General features: G+C 35.8%; 2 protein-coding genes and 1 long non-coding RNA gene across 18 annotated transcripts; all 3 read left to right on the top strand.

The window, feature by feature from the left end:
• Positions 1-383: 383 nt before the first annotated feature.
• Positions 384-6,275, top strand: LOC147537420 (uncharacterized). Of its 4 annotated transcripts, XR_015226124.1 has the most exons (11): positions 384-1,486; positions 1,785-1,935; positions 2,043-2,082; positions 3,169-3,258; positions 3,342-3,415; positions 3,504-3,564; positions 3,650-3,741; positions 4,052-4,288; positions 5,889-5,978; positions 6,062-6,135; positions 6,224-6,275. XR_015226124.1 is itself a non-coding variant. In XM_086643972.1 (9 exons), the coding sequence occupies exons 2-9, from the start codon at positions 1,909-1,911 to the stop codon at positions 5,844-5,846; spliced, it is 651 nt and encodes a 216-aa protein (XP_086500098.1). In that variant the 5' UTR covers positions 384-1,486; positions 1,785-1,908; the 3' UTR covers positions 5,847-5,974. The 4 variants fall into 4 exon arrangements, 3 of the variants coding, with proteins under 3 accessions (XP_086500098.1, XP_086500097.1, XP_086500096.1); XM_086643972.1 differs by lacking the exons at positions 6,062-6,135; positions 6,224-6,275 and having other exon boundaries at positions 5,817-5,974; XM_086643971.1 differs by lacking the exons at positions 5,889-5,978; positions 6,062-6,135; positions 6,224-6,275 and adding an exon at positions 4,967-5,801.
• Positions 6,276-7,058: 783 nt separating this feature from the next.
• Positions 7,059-7,669, top strand: LOC147537419 (uncharacterized). The gene is made up of 3 exons (XR_015226125.1): positions 7,059-7,108; positions 7,191-7,270; positions 7,388-7,669. It is a non-coding gene; the product is annotated as an uncharacterized LOC147537419 (long non-coding RNA).
• A 2,239-nt stretch (positions 7,670-9,908) lies between these two features.
• LOC147537418 (RNA-binding KH domain-containing protein PEPPER-like) lies at positions 9,909-14,918 on the top strand. 13 transcript variants are annotated; one of them, XM_086641486.1, is made up of 9 exons: positions 9,909-10,102; positions 10,904-11,198; positions 11,615-11,716; positions 12,460-12,681; positions 13,342-13,400; positions 13,497-13,594; positions 13,718-13,830; positions 14,200-14,262; positions 14,506-14,918. In XM_086641486.1, exons 2-9 carry the CDS (start codon positions 10,911-10,913, stop codon positions 14,557-14,559), a joined length of 999 nt encoding a protein of 332 aa, XP_086497612.1. In that variant the 5' UTR covers positions 9,909-10,102; positions 10,904-10,910; the 3' UTR covers positions 14,560-14,918. The 13 variants fall into 13 exon arrangements, 8 of the variants coding, with proteins under 8 accessions (XP_086497612.1, XP_086497611.1, XP_086497610.1 ...); XM_086641485.1 differs by having other exon boundaries at positions 9,909-10,110; positions 12,457-12,681; XR_015225509.1 differs by having other exon boundaries at positions 9,945-10,102; positions 12,457-12,681; positions 13,701-13,830.
• The last annotated feature ends 111 nt before the right edge of the window (positions 14,919-15,029 follow it).

Below are 15,029 nucleotides of genomic sequence, written 5' to 3'. Positions count from 1 at the left end.
GCACAGGTAGAGAGAAAGCTGTGTAAAATTAAGAGGTTTATTAAAATCAATTTTAAATTTTAAATTTTAAATTTTGTTCTTTATAATCTGGACGTTTGATTAAAATCAATTTTAAGACCCTATCATTGGCTCGGAAGGTTTGGGGCGAAAGCCCAAAAGCGACATTGTAGCCACCCAATTAAGAGGGGCCACGTGGCTTCTTTTTGCTACTTTTCAAATTTGGCGGAATATCAGTCTAGTCCGCGAAACCAGCGAGTTTATGACTAAGACCCTCTGCACAAATCAGATCTGGACCGTTGAATCTATCAACGGTCCAGATCATAAAGGAAAGTGGAGTGAAAAGTGATTTCACCCTCTCTCCCTCTCGATACAACTGATGAGCGGTGAGTAAAGGTTTTCCTCCATGATTTCACCCTCACGATTCCTTTCATCATCTCCATAGAATTTGGGAAATTCCCTAAAAAAGTATGGAAACCCACCCAAATCAGAAATATGGAAAGTTGCAAAACTGAACCAAAATCCGTAAATTCTCTACAAAAGTAATTTTCTTCCTAACCTAATCCTTAAATTAGAAACCCACCCAAATCTACTATATAAAGGAGTAAAGGGGAAAACAACTTGGTATTCTTATGGATAGTGGTAATTCTTATCATACTCCCAACCCTACTAATATTATGTTTCTTGATAATTTAGTATTAGAGATAATGCTAAGACTTCCTGTAAAGTCATTGATGCGTTTTAAATCAGTATCTAACAAATGACTTGTGTACTTTAAAACCCGTAAATGGTTTGATATGTTTTCGCGAGACGTGCAACCAAAACTCAATTATTCTTTACAATCTTAGCACTAGAGAAGAAAGAAAATTGGGCACACTAGAGGAGGATACAAAGATAATGGAAAGTTTTGAAGAATTTGATTCCCATTCCTTTGAAATGTATGGATTAGGATTTGATCCTATAAGTAAGGTATATAAAGCCATTCGCTTATGGTACGTATACCCTAAAGATGACATTCAGGTTAAGAAGATTAGGTTTTGTGAGGTATTCACTATAGGCAAAGACACTTGTTGGAGAAGAATTGATGTGAGACTACCATGTGATGTTGGCTATTTTGATTATATTTATGCAAATGGTTTTATTTTTTGGAGGCCTTGTGGGCATACATCTTACGAGATGTTCAATTTTATATTAGCATTTGATGTTAGAAATGAGACATTTGTTAGAGGTTGATGGATGTTTAGCTATTTTAGAGATAGATAGAACAAAAAAGATTTTGAAGATGTGGATTCTACGCGAAGAGGAAGACAAGAGTAGTAATTGGATTGAAGAAATTATTCACTTTAATTGGAAAGGAAATGATTGGGTTTTCCAAGTTGAAGCCATTCAAGGGACAAACTTAATTATCATTGGAGTACGACAAGTGATGGCCACATGCCAAATAGATGTTCACCATCATTATGATCGAAAAAAGAAGACATCAGAACTGGTACAAATCCTTGATCCGTGCTCCTCATTCACAAGCTTTATTCCAAGTCTTTTTCCTGTACAAAAGTAACAAGTAACAAAACACACATTCTTCACTTTGCATCAAATCTTAATTTTGCATTGTAACTCCGAATTCTACTTAAACGTATGGACATTTGTATTTTCTTTGCTTTTATCTCTATAGTTGATTTATATTGCTAAGTGTTTCATGCTTGTTTATTTAGAATTCTGTAAAGTTAATGTAGTTCTCTTCATGAAATTCAAAGATGTAATGTAGTTCATACCCAATAATTTACTAGTTTACTGGTCGAGGTGGTGACGTGAAGAAAGAAAAACAAAACCGTTGTATGTTTGGAAGCACAAGTAACTATTTCAGTTTCACGCAGTGAAACACTTCCAGAAGCAGAAGCAGAAGCTGCCCAGATGACGGAGGTGCTGAGACATGTCAATGTACTAGTCTTTAATCTGTTTTCCTATCCTTTCTTAATCTCTATAGAAATTTACCTTTGTAAGTACTTTGTTCAAATACAATACTTTTTCTTATTCCCCGTTCACAGGAAAGATCACGAAGGCAGATGCCAAAAGTTGATAAAAAGTGTAAGTTGTTTTCCTATATCACTCTTTAATTTTGGACCCTAAAATGTTCATCTTCTATAGATGAGTTCGTACTAAATGAACATTTTAATCTACGTGCATGCCAATTTGGTCAAGTCAAAATAATCAATGCTATTGTTACCCTTTAGAGTCAGTGGGACTGACTTATTTCATCCTAATCCTTCTGAAATTTTTACGGGATCTGAAGAAGTGAACTTTCTTACTTATGATATTAAAAAACCTTGTTCAGTTATTTGGCATTTGGTTATAAGACCCTTCACTTGCTAGGTCGGCCTGCAATGTCTCAAGTAGTATAAGTTACTGCGGAAACAGTCAGAAAAGGGTTCTAAGGAAACGGAGTCTGTTTATCATTCATAAAAGCCTTCATTATCTCATTATCTTTCTTATAGTGCTATATTTTACATGGATATTGGTATATTTTGATAAATTTGGGTCGTGGTTTATATCTCACATTCCCATCTTCATGCGGTTTTGAACTATGATGTGTTTTGATATACAATTGTTGATCTGCTAGTTCTACGACTAATAATTGAAATCATTAAGTTGTCCACAATAATTAGTTTCTAGAAAGTTATATATTAGATGAATCATAGCATTGAAACCATATCACGCACTCTTATTTAGCTTTCTTTTGATTGTGAAGATCCTTGAGCTAACTTAGTTGTGGGGTTTCCATTCATTACAGTAGTCTCCAATTTGCAATATCTTGCTATTTCCTCAGATTCGAAGAGCAAATAACTCGAGTATTTAGAAGTCTGGATGTCAAGTAATTTTAGTGGCATAAGTTTAATTTTGTAATACCATATGTAGATGAGTGTTCAACTTGATCACACAATGATAAGAAAGAGAATATAAATCATCAAAGACTTGAAATGTCCCTTGATTAAAATATCTAGTCCTATGGAGCAGGGAAACCCACCTATAAGTTGAATAGTTTAGATTTAATTTCATAAATTTTGGTAAATGGTAAAATAGAATGTTTCAATATTTATGCTCTCTAAAGATGATTGATACTAAGTATCCTTAGCCATTATAAATGTTTCAATATTTATGCTCCACCTATGCAAGTTGCATTTTGTAATACCGGTGGATCAACTTCAATAAGGTCACATGGTGAAAATAGTAGATCCAAAGCTCAACGTGTTGCTGCTAGTGATGGTAAGCAATTCGTATATCTAATGAAACATCAGTATGAATCCCAAGAAACAAGACGCTTCATGCAATATCTCTTTCCTTCTCAGGTGTTACTTCAGACGGCCCCACTTCAACTGCACCTAATGAAATGAAGAAAGAAAAAAAATATGTCGAACCTTGGGTAAGAGTTGACCTTGCTCAGCTCCATCTGTTTTTGCTAGTAAAAGTAAATTTTATTGTGATATCTATCTTCTTTGAATACAATACAGGACTACGACAGTAACTACCCAGTGACCCTTCCCATGAGGAGGCCCAACCTGGGTGACCCAGGTAAGCTTTAGTATAGCATTCCCATATTTTACCATATGAGATGTTTTGTTACAAGATCTTTTATTAATCACTAGTTTTCTTTTAGAACTTCTGGACGAGGAAGAATTTGGGGAGGGATCAGTTAACCTGGAGTATGATGAAACAACTATAAATCCAGCTGAAGAGCTAGGCCTGACGGTAAGTTATCTGATAAATACCATACCATCTAGGAGAACACAAAAGACAGTATTAGAAAATGTCAAGTAGGAATGTAGGAGAAAGCTGAGGATTCGTGGTTGTTCTTTTAACTTTATTTGGGACGGCAATATCTTAGATTTGATCTGGCTTAAGGTCTACGACAAGAACACTGTAACAATTGTCATATTCTTAGATATTAGAAAGGTTTGAAACAATTCTTAATAAGAACTAATTGTCCGGGACTCCCGCTTTAGCTTTTACATTATACAGGCAGGCAGGGTTTTTTATACTTAATTGATGGTGTTGGCAGAAGGAAAGTGGAGAAACAGACATGTTCTTTCTTCAGCTACCTGTTTCCCTACCTTTTGTTAAACGTCAGGCTAGTGCCAAGGGGAAAGAGACATCTAGAAGTAGCAGCTCACCACCATCCCAAAATATAGCTCCTCCAGGAAAAGGTTTGAATGAGTTGCCGCAGGGGTATCTGGGAAAAATGCTAGTATACAAGAGCGGAGCCATCAAACTGAAGCTCGGGGAAATCCTTTACGATGTAAGTACATACATTCATGACATCATACCTTTACCGTGTTGTAGATACAGGCAAATTGACTGATGATTATGGCATTTGGCGGACCTCTTACCTAGTAAGCCATCTTGAGTTTTCTTCTAAGAAATCCTTATTTCCCATTAGTCAAATTTTAACATTGATATGTTCATGATATCTGTTATAACAAATCACCAAAACTAGAGAAGAGATGATAAGAGTCAGTCGTAGAAGAACACAAGTGATTACGTGGTTTAATCGTGCAAACCTACTCCACTGTCCAAATTGAAAGATGATTTTTCTGTGAATGAAGAACAAGAGTACGTAGACTTCTCAAAAGCTTGATATGTTCGTGTTATTTCATAACGTCTTTGTCGATTTTGAACTAGCTTCGATTAAATCTTCAAACTCTGCTTCAACATCAATAACACCTCTTACTTTCTGTAATACCAATTTCGCCTTTTCATGCCCCTTTTTGTGTCCAATAAGGCTATTTGGAGTTTCAGGAAGAAAAATGGAACCAAGAGTTAAGACCAAGGCCTGGAACTGCAGCCATGGCAAGTGAAATTCTCCAGCCAAAACCACTTTTGATTTTTTCGCTGCCGAAAGATATGAGATTGGCTGATAAAACTCCAATGCCAACACTAAATTGGAAGCCAATGCTAATTGCTCCTCTGTATCTAGGTGGTGCCATTTCTGATAGATATGTGGGACTGCCTGATGAAACGAACAAGAAGGAAAGAACATAAAATGGATAAGTGAAGGAAATGGCAAAAACAATAGAAAAACAAGGGTAGAACTTGCAAAGAAATTATCGGAGAACCAATGATGAACGGAGTCCACAAACGAAACTGTCAGTTTTAGGAGTCATTCTGTTAACTTATACGAACTTAGAGGTTAAAGTGTTGATTGTGCAAAAGCGATGGACTAAATAGTCGCCCTGTGGTTGAAGCCTTAATAAAAGCGAGGTCTTGTTTCAAGAAAATTGGTACGGAAGATGCCAAAATCTTTTGTGGTAATCAAATCTGAGTCAATTTGAGTCAGACATACCTGATTAGCGAATCCAACACCAACACCAAGTAATAGTCGGCCGAATATGAGCATATAAATATTAAGGGCCGCGGCACCAAGGGCGGTACCAAGGAGGAAAGCAACACCACCAATGAGTATAGAAGGCTTACGACCAAAAACTCTTGTGACAGATGATGTGAAAAATGAAGCAACAAGTCCAGCAATGTACAGAGAAGATGTGAATAATGTCAAGAGTTGACTATCAAATTTGCAGTAGTTGCTTATTTTCTTATCCTCTTTCATTCTCTTGTATACCTCTGGGAAGAATTTCTTCAAAAATGGCTCCATTGATGTCACTCCACCTACCATTAGGGTTACTCACATTTTAGTGTGGAAACATGTAAACAAATTCCCAAAGTGTCTGAAACCTGTCTAATTGGTGTTTTTAGAGTTCTCCATATATTTGAAATTGTGTAAAGTGAAATTATAGATCTTTACTTACATATCCACACATGCATTTCAGTACTTGACATACACCCCCACTATTATATGAATATTGTGTAAAACTCCAATATTTATGCTCCACCTATGCAAGTTGCATTTTGTAATACCGGTGGATCAACTTCAATAAGGTCACATGGTGAAAATAGTAGATCCAAAGCTCAACGTGTTGCTGCTAGTGATGGTAAGCAATTCGTATATCTAATGAAACATCAGTATGAATCCCAAGAAACAAGACGCTTCATGCAATATCTCTTTCCTTCTCAGGTGTTACTTCAGACGGCCCCACTTCAACTGCACCTAATGAAATGAAGAAAGAAAAAAAATATGTCGAACCTTGGGTAAGAGTTGACCTTGCTCAGCTCCATCTTTTTTTGCTAGTAAAAGTAAATTTTATTGTGATATCTATCTTTTTTGAATACAATACAGGATTACGGCAGTAACTACCCAGTGACCCTTCCCATGAGGAGGCCCAACCTGGGTTACCCAGGTAAGCTTTATAATAGCATTTCCATCTTTTACTGTATGAGATATTTTGTTACAAGATCCTTCATTAATCGCTAGTTTTCTTTTAGAACTTCTGGACGAGGAAGAATTTGGGGAAGGATCAGCTAGCGCGGAGTATGATGAAACAACTATAAATCCAGCCGAAGAGCTAGGCCTGACGGTAAGTTATCTGATAAATACCATACCATCTAGGAGAACACTAAGGACAGTATTAGAAAATGTCAATTAGGAACATAGGAGAAGGCTGAGGATTCCTAATTGAGTTCCATTTATCATTTTGGGTTGTTCTTTAACTTTATTTGGGACGGCAATACCTTAGATTTGATCTGGCTTAAGGTCTACGACAGGAACACTGTAACAATTGTCGTATTCTTAGATATTAGAAAGGTTTGAAACAATTCTTAATAAGAACTAATTGTCCGGGACTCCCGCAACATTATACAGTCAGGCAGGGTTTTTTATACTTAATTGATGGTGTTGACAGAAGGAAAGTGGAGAAACAGACATGTTCCCTACCTGTTTCCCTACCTTTTGTTAAACGTCCGGCTAGTGCCAAGGGGAAAGAGACATCTGGAAGTAGCAGCTCACCACCATCCCAAAATATAGCTCCTCCAGGAAAAGGTTTGAATGAGTTGCCGCAGGGATATCTGGGAAAAATGCTAGTATACAAGAGCGGAGCCATCAAACTGAAGCTCGGGGAAATCCTTTACGATGTAAGTACATACATTCATGACATCATACCTTTACCGTGTTGTAGATACAGGCATATTGACCGATGATTATGGCATTTGGCGGACCTTTTACCTAGTAAGCCATCTTGAGTTTTCTTCTAAGAAAATCCTTATTTCCCATTAGTCAAATTTTAACCTTGATATGTTCATGCCCGCAGTGAATCACCTTGCTTACTAGCATTGTTCCTAGTCCACCATATTGCTTATGAGCATCTGCAAATTGAAATATCAAGAAAGGGTAAGATACAAAGGATAGTATTTCAGTTGAAAAACTATTATTTAAATTGATATGTAAGTAAGATTTCTTTCTTAGACGTAAGATAATGGTTCAAAACGAGCTTTTTTGAAAAAATAGCGCAAACATGGTGAGTTGGAGAAACCTAGTAAGCATTCTTGGCAATAGAAAGCTGGAGCATACATCAGAGTTCAGCGGGAAAACACTAACCAAATGTATAAATCATACAGTATGAAGTTCAAAATACAAGACCCAGAAGGGCTACAAAGCTTCATTGACCGGAAAGAAATATGGAATAGGTGGTGCTTAGATAAGCATATTACTAATTAGGTAAAAGAACGTCGAGATCTCATGGAATGGATGAAGAAGTACAAATTTGAGCTTAGTGAGATTGAGAAAGATTTTAGAAATTTATGATAATAAGGAATTCCAGAATTTTTTTTCTTTTTTCTTGTTACTTCCAATTCTATCTTGTGAAGTCACAATTTCCTCTGGCACCAAGCTTTTGGGGCAAATAATTTAGCAAGGGAGAAATGGTCCATTGATATTTTCTGCAAACTCGAAGAATGAGAAAACTATAATGAAGAAGATGAGTAGTATCTATATTTGTAAAAAAGCATTTGTCATACGCCATTTCTAGAGGAACGATCGGATCGAGTGGTAGGTAGAAAGAAACCCACTAAATGTCTCTTTCACCAAGTTCTTAAACCTCTCTCTCTCTACATGACTACAGGGTAGATTAGGTGCTCGTCAAGAGTGTCAAGAATCGCATAGTTCACTAGGTATAATTTCATATTATTTCAGTGAGATTAAAAAGGAGTTAGCATATTGAGAATTTCGTTATCGGATGTTATGAAGTTGCACGGAAAGATTTCTTGTCTCTTAGTTTTCACGACGCGTCAATCAAACTTCAAAACCAGGAAAAAACACCAACATAGTAGTGCATAGGACTATCTATATTCTTCTATGCCCATACGTTTTATTATATGCACAAATCTTTTTCATCTTCTGAACCTACCACCAAGTGTGCTCTATCTTTCCTATAGTTTGATAAAGACAGTTCGATAAAGACCCACAGTCACGGGAATATGCCGAATTATCACATATATCGTACCTCAACTAACACAAGTATGTTTTTTACCTCAACTAACACAAGTATGTTTTTTTTTTTCAATGCACCGGTTCGTAGTTCTCACTGCATATGTACACATTTCACTTTAGTCTCTCCACTCGGATTCCTCCCTGAAATTTAACAGAGAGACAACAACCAAATCAAATTCTCTTTCCCTTTCATTTTACAAAATTTTTGTCGCTTCCTTGTCATTTGAACACCCTCTTCTTCTTCATTAAGGTTTGTCTACTGTGATTTATCAAGCTTTCTCTTCTCTAATGTTTTCGACATTAAAAATGGCTTTAGGTTTCTTATCATCTCCAACAATCGATTTGAAATATTTCAACAATTTTCTTAAAATGAACCATAAAATCATTTACAAATCGTCTTCGACCGTTTCTCTTTTCGGAATCTTGTTTTCTCTAAGAAATTTAGCATGAAAAAGTAATATCTTTATGCAAAAAATTTGTATGTTCTCCTAGTATTTTCATGATTTTATCATCTTGTTTACATTTTGTAATTTTTTGACTTACCTAGAAAATCATTTAAGTATTTATAATTTTCAATAAGCCAGTTTGTTTAGAATGCAACAACAACCTCAAATTTCTTGTAGTATTTTTTTTTTTTGTTTTTGCGTAAATTTTGGCACCTTTTATCAACGTTTTATAAACTCTGACACAGCCCAATATATTTTACAAACTTCACAAATTCAAAGACTCTTGCTTTCAATAATTTCTTCAGCCAACGTAGGCTCTGGTACTAAGTGTTAAGAACCTTGATTAATAATGAAATCAAAGTGGAACACATAAGCTAAATGAATAATAATGTCCGAAAATGGTCATCACTACACTAGCTCGATTAAAATAAGAAACAACTACTAAGCAAGAAAAAACAAAATGATGATAAATAAGTAAAAAAAATTATCCCTAAAGATTAGAATATTGTTCAAGTCAAAATACTGCAACAAAACTCCTGAAGAGGAGTGGAGAGAGAAAAAAAGCAAATAAAACTTTAACGAAGAAAAGATGAGCGGAAGATCTGAGAGAGAATACAGGAGAGGGAAATAAGGGTCTTCACTAGAGTGAGATTTTTTTTTTTGAGAAATAGATTACGATCTACGTTAGTCGTTACAAGTCATTGATACATCATTAAAATGTGATAAACACGATAACCGCCTAAGTCAAATCAATGATTAAAGAGGCCTAAAGCCTGACAACAAATAACCTAAAACCCGACAACATCTACTTTATTTAGTGTCTAAATTACATGGACTAAATCTTGGTGATAAATTGCTTCCACTGAGACTCGACCCAAGACTTCATGGACTTAGAGGAATGTCCTACCACTACACCAAAGGGTGGTGGACCACTAGAGTGAGAAATTGAAATTAGTTGGAGAGATAAAATATTAAGTTTAAAAGGGTACAATGGGAAAGCTTAAAAAACATTTAACGGGAGATCAGATAGTAACCGAAAATAGGGCCAAGTAGGAAAGTTGGACAAATGTAGTAGCCAACTGGACGAGATGGTCGCATTATTTGGGCTATTTGGGAATAACCCTAAAACTGAAACAGTGAAACCCTCACTCTCTTAGCAGCTAGCTAATTGGAAAGAAATTGAAAGAGAAGAAGACGACTTGAATGGGGGCTTAGATTATTGTTAGACTGATTTCCGTATTGTTGGGAGATTAGGTGGAGGCTAGGTTGGCTATTTTCCTGTGGGCAGGTAATCAAGTTAAGTTTACCTTACTCAATGATCTTTATATTTCAACCCTTAATTCTTTATAGTATTTTGTTTACTATGTCTAGAATTGATATGGGTATGCTTCATGATAGGTTGAGATTAGTTTTTAATACCTAAAACAAATGGATTTCATTGACTTTTCATGATAGGTGATTAATTTTTTTGATATGGGTATTCCAATTTAACCTAATTTAACTACTGAATTACATCTTCATAACCTTGCAACTGAGTGATATATATATATATATATATACTACTGTTGATTTCTGCCCATTGTATGCAGAATTTTGTAAACGAATCCGTCCATAGATTCCACACATGTTCATTTGAGATTAGCTCCAGATAAATTGATAAAGAAAGGACAAGAGCCAACGAAAAGACAGTGATTCAAATCAAGATTTGTCTAAGCTTCTTAAATGTGGGCCGCCCACTATCCACGCTCAAATAATCATAATAATGTGGGCATTCCCCTCTTTGTTGACGGAAAAATCTTAGTGTTCTTATATTTTATGGTCTTGAACTCCATATCAATTCACTAGAAGATTTCAATTGCAACCTCTCCACAATTCGAACATTTTTTGGCTCTCTCTCTCTCTCTCCCCATATATATAATCCAGATGTCATGATTTTAATTTTACATTCTTGTTCATATCAAGCAAAATTTGACGTATGTAGCTTGAATCAACTTAAAGTAAGCTCATTTGGCCAACTTCATTTAGGCACACTTTACAAATCTTAATAATGTGACCCTAATTTGCTCTTTGTTGCTTGATCCTAAATCAGTAAAAGAATGTCTGAGGATAGAGCAGAGGATAAGATCTCCCCTTGTGTCAGTGAAGAAGGGGAAGAAGGAGAGATATTGAGTAAACGCCGACGTCAAGACGAGGACTTCCACGGAGATAATGAAGATTCAGTCGATCATCCCTCTCTAAAGAGGAGGGCTGGTTCTCATGAGGTATTATTCAGGATTGTTGTCCCCTCTCGGCGTATTGGGAAAGTCATAGGGAAAGAAGGTAGTCAAATCCAAAAGATTAGAGAAGAAACCAAAGCTAATATCAAGATTGCTGATGCGGTTGCAGTGAGTTTCAATTTCCTTCTTCTTCCAAAAATATATTCTTGTCTCGTAACATTCTTTTAATTCTACTCTATTTTACTTGGTATTTGGATTTTATAGCTTTTATCGTTTTTTTTAAAAAACTCATCTATAAACTCATATGATCCTGCCAATTTATTTCATAATCGGTGGCTAATTTCAGCTCGAAATAGTCAGTTAACCACAATTATTGGACACAACTAGAAGTTCATGTGATATATGCAATCTCCCGCATGGCGCACACGTTGCTTTGCTTTTATGGTGTCCAAGGATTATTTTATGCCTTTCCGTTTTTGATATCTTTGCAAGTGTACACAAACAGGCCACAATGATTAATGTAGAGATTTAGAAAGATCTTGGATGGACGCTTACAGTTTTATATCTATCCTTGATGTTTGCAGCGACATGAAGATCGTGTGATAATTATTAGTTCTAGACATGAGGAAAGTGAAATTTCTGATGCGGAGAATGCCCTTTGTCATATAGCAACAGTCATTCTGAAGGTATATGGCTAATAAAGTAACTAGAACAAACTATACGTTTACAGGAATATGCAATGAAATTGCACCACTTATATTTCCCTATATATATATGTGTGTATATATATATATATATATATATATATATATATATATATATATATATATATATATATGGATAGATAGATATATGTAGATGCATTACTTCCCGGAAAGATTACTGGCTAGCAATACAGTCATCTGATATGGTGGCATGGTAAACCTATCAGGAGATGACAGGCAGTGGACATATCAGCTGACCTATTTAATTACTTCCATAAAGTTGACAATGCAAATTTGACAAGAGTCTGTCAACTAAATAAAGTATTTTGTGATTGGGATTGTGCTTCTACTCCATTGGACTGCAATCCAAATCTTTTTGTGTGAGTTTACAGATCTGACTAGTTTTGGACTGAAATTGGTTCCTGAAAGGTATAGTGGATCACCTAATTCGGTAATTCATTTCAGATAATCCCCTAAGAAGATGACTATATACATAAGATTTCTCTCCTGATATTCCTAAGAAAGTAGAGCTGAACTTGTATGAGCCGGATTTTTTACATTCCAAGAATCACATTTTTGAAGTAATTCTTGATTTATAGTTCCTTAGCTTTAAGTATTAGGTTAAGTCTTTGATCATCTCAGGGCCAAATAATGTTCATTAGTATTGGGAAGACCACGTAATGATGTCGTACTGAGGAATCTCCTTTCTTTATCCAATCAAGCAGGATGATGATGAAATTATTGAACCGTCCAAAGTTGGAGCAGTACATGCAGTTGCCAACACGATACGTCTTTTAATTGCAGGATCACAAGCAGGTTGTCTAATTGGGAAGTCAGGGCAGAACATTGAGAAAATAAGAAATCTCTCTGGAGCTGCAATCATGATATTGGCTCAAAATCAATTACCTCTTTGTGCATCTGCTCATGAGTCTGATCGTTTGGTGCAGGTGCGGTTATTTACAGAATAGTTCATTAAAAAGCTTGATGAAATCATGTTAATGTTGCTCCACTCCATTTCTTGTTTTCGGTGATTGTGGTGAAGAACATGATTTATCTATACTCTGAACTTAGTGATTTAGTACAAATAACTAAAAAGAAAACTCAAATTAGACTAGAAAGCTGTAAAAGTAAGAGTTTAATACAGCAGCATTTTGTACTATATCTTGAATGGAAAGAGCTACAATTTATGGTCTTTATTGTTCTCGACTAGGAGCCTTAAGATAATCGGCTAGGACTCTACCAACTAACTCCCTAATCCTTATCTAGCAACGTAAAACAAGTTAATAACTTCAGTACGGTAGGACTAGTACACCAACGAGCTACTATTGATGAGATAAATAATTTGCTCGCCGTGATATTTCGGATTGGTTCAACTTGGACTACACCTTAGCTCGAGTAGAATCTTGAGTTACTTAGGAGTTCAACTTCTTAGAATGGAACCAGATAATAGTATTTAAAGATATTGGGCCTTCCAACCCATATTTTCTTCTAAAGAATGCATCTACTTGTGTAGCTGAAAGAGTGAAACTCTTTACAGAGTACTAGTGTTTTTTGCCAACTCTCTTGTTTCAAACTTCTCTAAACTGTATTTTTCCTCTGTAACTCAGATATCAGGTGACCTCCCCCAAGTACTGAAAGCATTGGAGCTAATTGGCTGTGAATTAAGGTTTCATGCAGCATCACTCGTCTTTTTGGTCTATTTCGGGGCACGTTCTTTAACTAGCTCTTTACATTTAGAAAACTTTTATTGCTCATTATGTAGGGAAAACCCACAAAGAAAAGTAGTTTCTATCAGACCGATTTATAACCTTGGATCCAATGGATCAACCCAACCATATCTCCCTCAAGCTCCAACACCAGGTTATTCAGTTTATCGAGATCAGAGTAAATCTGTACATCTCAAACATTCTTCAATTTCTGCATTCAAGATCATCGCTTTTTCTCCTTATTATGACATCATATTTAGGGTACTCAATCTTGCAGCTAATTATGTAACAATGGAAATGACAATTTTGGAGAAGTTGGTTGGTGGTTTAATTGGCAAGAGCGGTTTAAACATTTCAAGGATAAGAAACGAATCTGGAGCAACAATAAAGGTATGTGCTTATATTATCTTACCTCTTATCTAATTGTTTGAATCGCTTGTGCATGAGATCTGAATAGTGATTAACTGTAAAACTGAATATAAAAGTATAAAAGAATATCATCTTAGGTGGTGTTTCGTTTTCTCTCAATGTCTGAATCTGACTCATTTGGATCTAAGTAGTCTGAATAAAATGTTCCCAAAATCAACTCAAATCAGCGGTTCAGATGAGTGAAACATCACGAGGCAATTTAGACCTCAAGTCAGATTTCAGATCTGAATTAGGAAAAAAGCACTGCCTTATGTTTTGTTAATCCCACTAGGTTTCTGCCTGCCCCGACTGAAGCACAAGCATCTCTGTCTCTCCCCTAATTTCTTTCAGGTTAGCGGAAGTCAACGTCATCAAGAACTTAGGCAAATCCACTTCGCTGGTAGCGCCGAACAGGTAAAACTCTCTTGTTAAGATCAATCATCAAATACCTTGTTTTTAGTATTGCTCGTCTTACCACCGCCGCAATTTGATAACATAATCTTTGCATGGTTTACTTCCATTCCTGAATTTATTCCTGCTGTTTTATCACTGATAAATGAAAAAAATCACAATGTTGGAATTATACCGTAATATTTTCTTCTTTTTTCCTTTTAAATTTCTGAATCCTTGAACTTCGCTATGGTGGACAAAAAACAGGTAACATTGGCAAGGAAGCTCGTCGATGAATACATATTTGCTCAATCAATATAAAAACGTAATTACAGTTCTTGAGTCAGCTCATATGGCTTCACGCATCTGCTTCTACTTCATGTGGTTATACAACTGTTGTTGTAATGATGGATATAGCGCGGCTACTGCTGGTTGCGAACATAGACAGAAAGAGGCATTACTTGTCAAGCATATTGACTCCGTTCGTCTTCTCTCTCTCTCTCTGAGATTGCATCCTGAATGTACTAGGAAATTGCTCGAATGTTATTTGCAGTTAGTACGGGATAGTTTACAGGTTTCAAAGACTTGATATTTCGTGTATTTTATGATGAAGAGACCTGATGTTCTTGGTGTTGTGTGACTATGTTAACAAGTAATAAATTAGTGGTACAAATTTTCTTAGATTGTACACCAAAACTCCTTGCGACTGCTTTTTAACATATTAACTTCAACATTTCGATGAATTAAAATATCAGTATTTTTTTTAATGCAGTTTCAATCCGTTTTTTGTA

This window comes from Eschscholzia californica, unplaced genomic scaffold (assembly GCF_041429995.1).
Source record: "Eschscholzia californica isolate CP2 unplaced genomic scaffold, dmEscCali1.0.p SCAF_5, whole genome shotgun sequence".
NCBI lineage: Eukaryota > Viridiplantae > Streptophyta > Magnoliopsida > Ranunculales > Papaveraceae > Eschscholzia > Eschscholzia californica.
Note: the sequence above shows the minus strand (reverse complement) of the source record. Positions and strands in the feature narration are given on the sequence as shown.

Coding starts and splice junctions, on each gene's coding strand:
- LOC147537418 (XM_086641479.1), top strand. CDS start 10,911: ATGTCTGAGGATAGAGCAGAGGATAAGATCTCCCCTTGTGTCAGTGAA. Junction 12,682..13,341: donor AGTCTGATCGTTTGGTGCAG/GTGCGGTTATTT, acceptor TCTGTAACTCAG/ATATCAGGTGACCTCCCCCA. Junction 14,263..14,505: donor TCGCTGGTAGCGCCGAACAG/GTAAAACTCTCT, acceptor GACAAAAAACAG/GTAACATTGGCAAGGAAGCT.
- LOC147537420 (XM_086643970.1), top strand. CDS start 1,909: ATGACGGAGGTGCTGAGACATGTCAAT. Junction 1,936..2,042: donor AGGTGCTGAGACATGTCAAT/GTACTAGTCTTT, acceptor CCCCGTTCACAG/GAAAGATCACGAAGGCAGAT. Junction 3,259..3,341: donor ACGTGTTGCTGCTAGTGATG/GTAAGCAATTCG, acceptor TTTCCTTCTCAG/GTGTTACTTCAGACGGCCCC.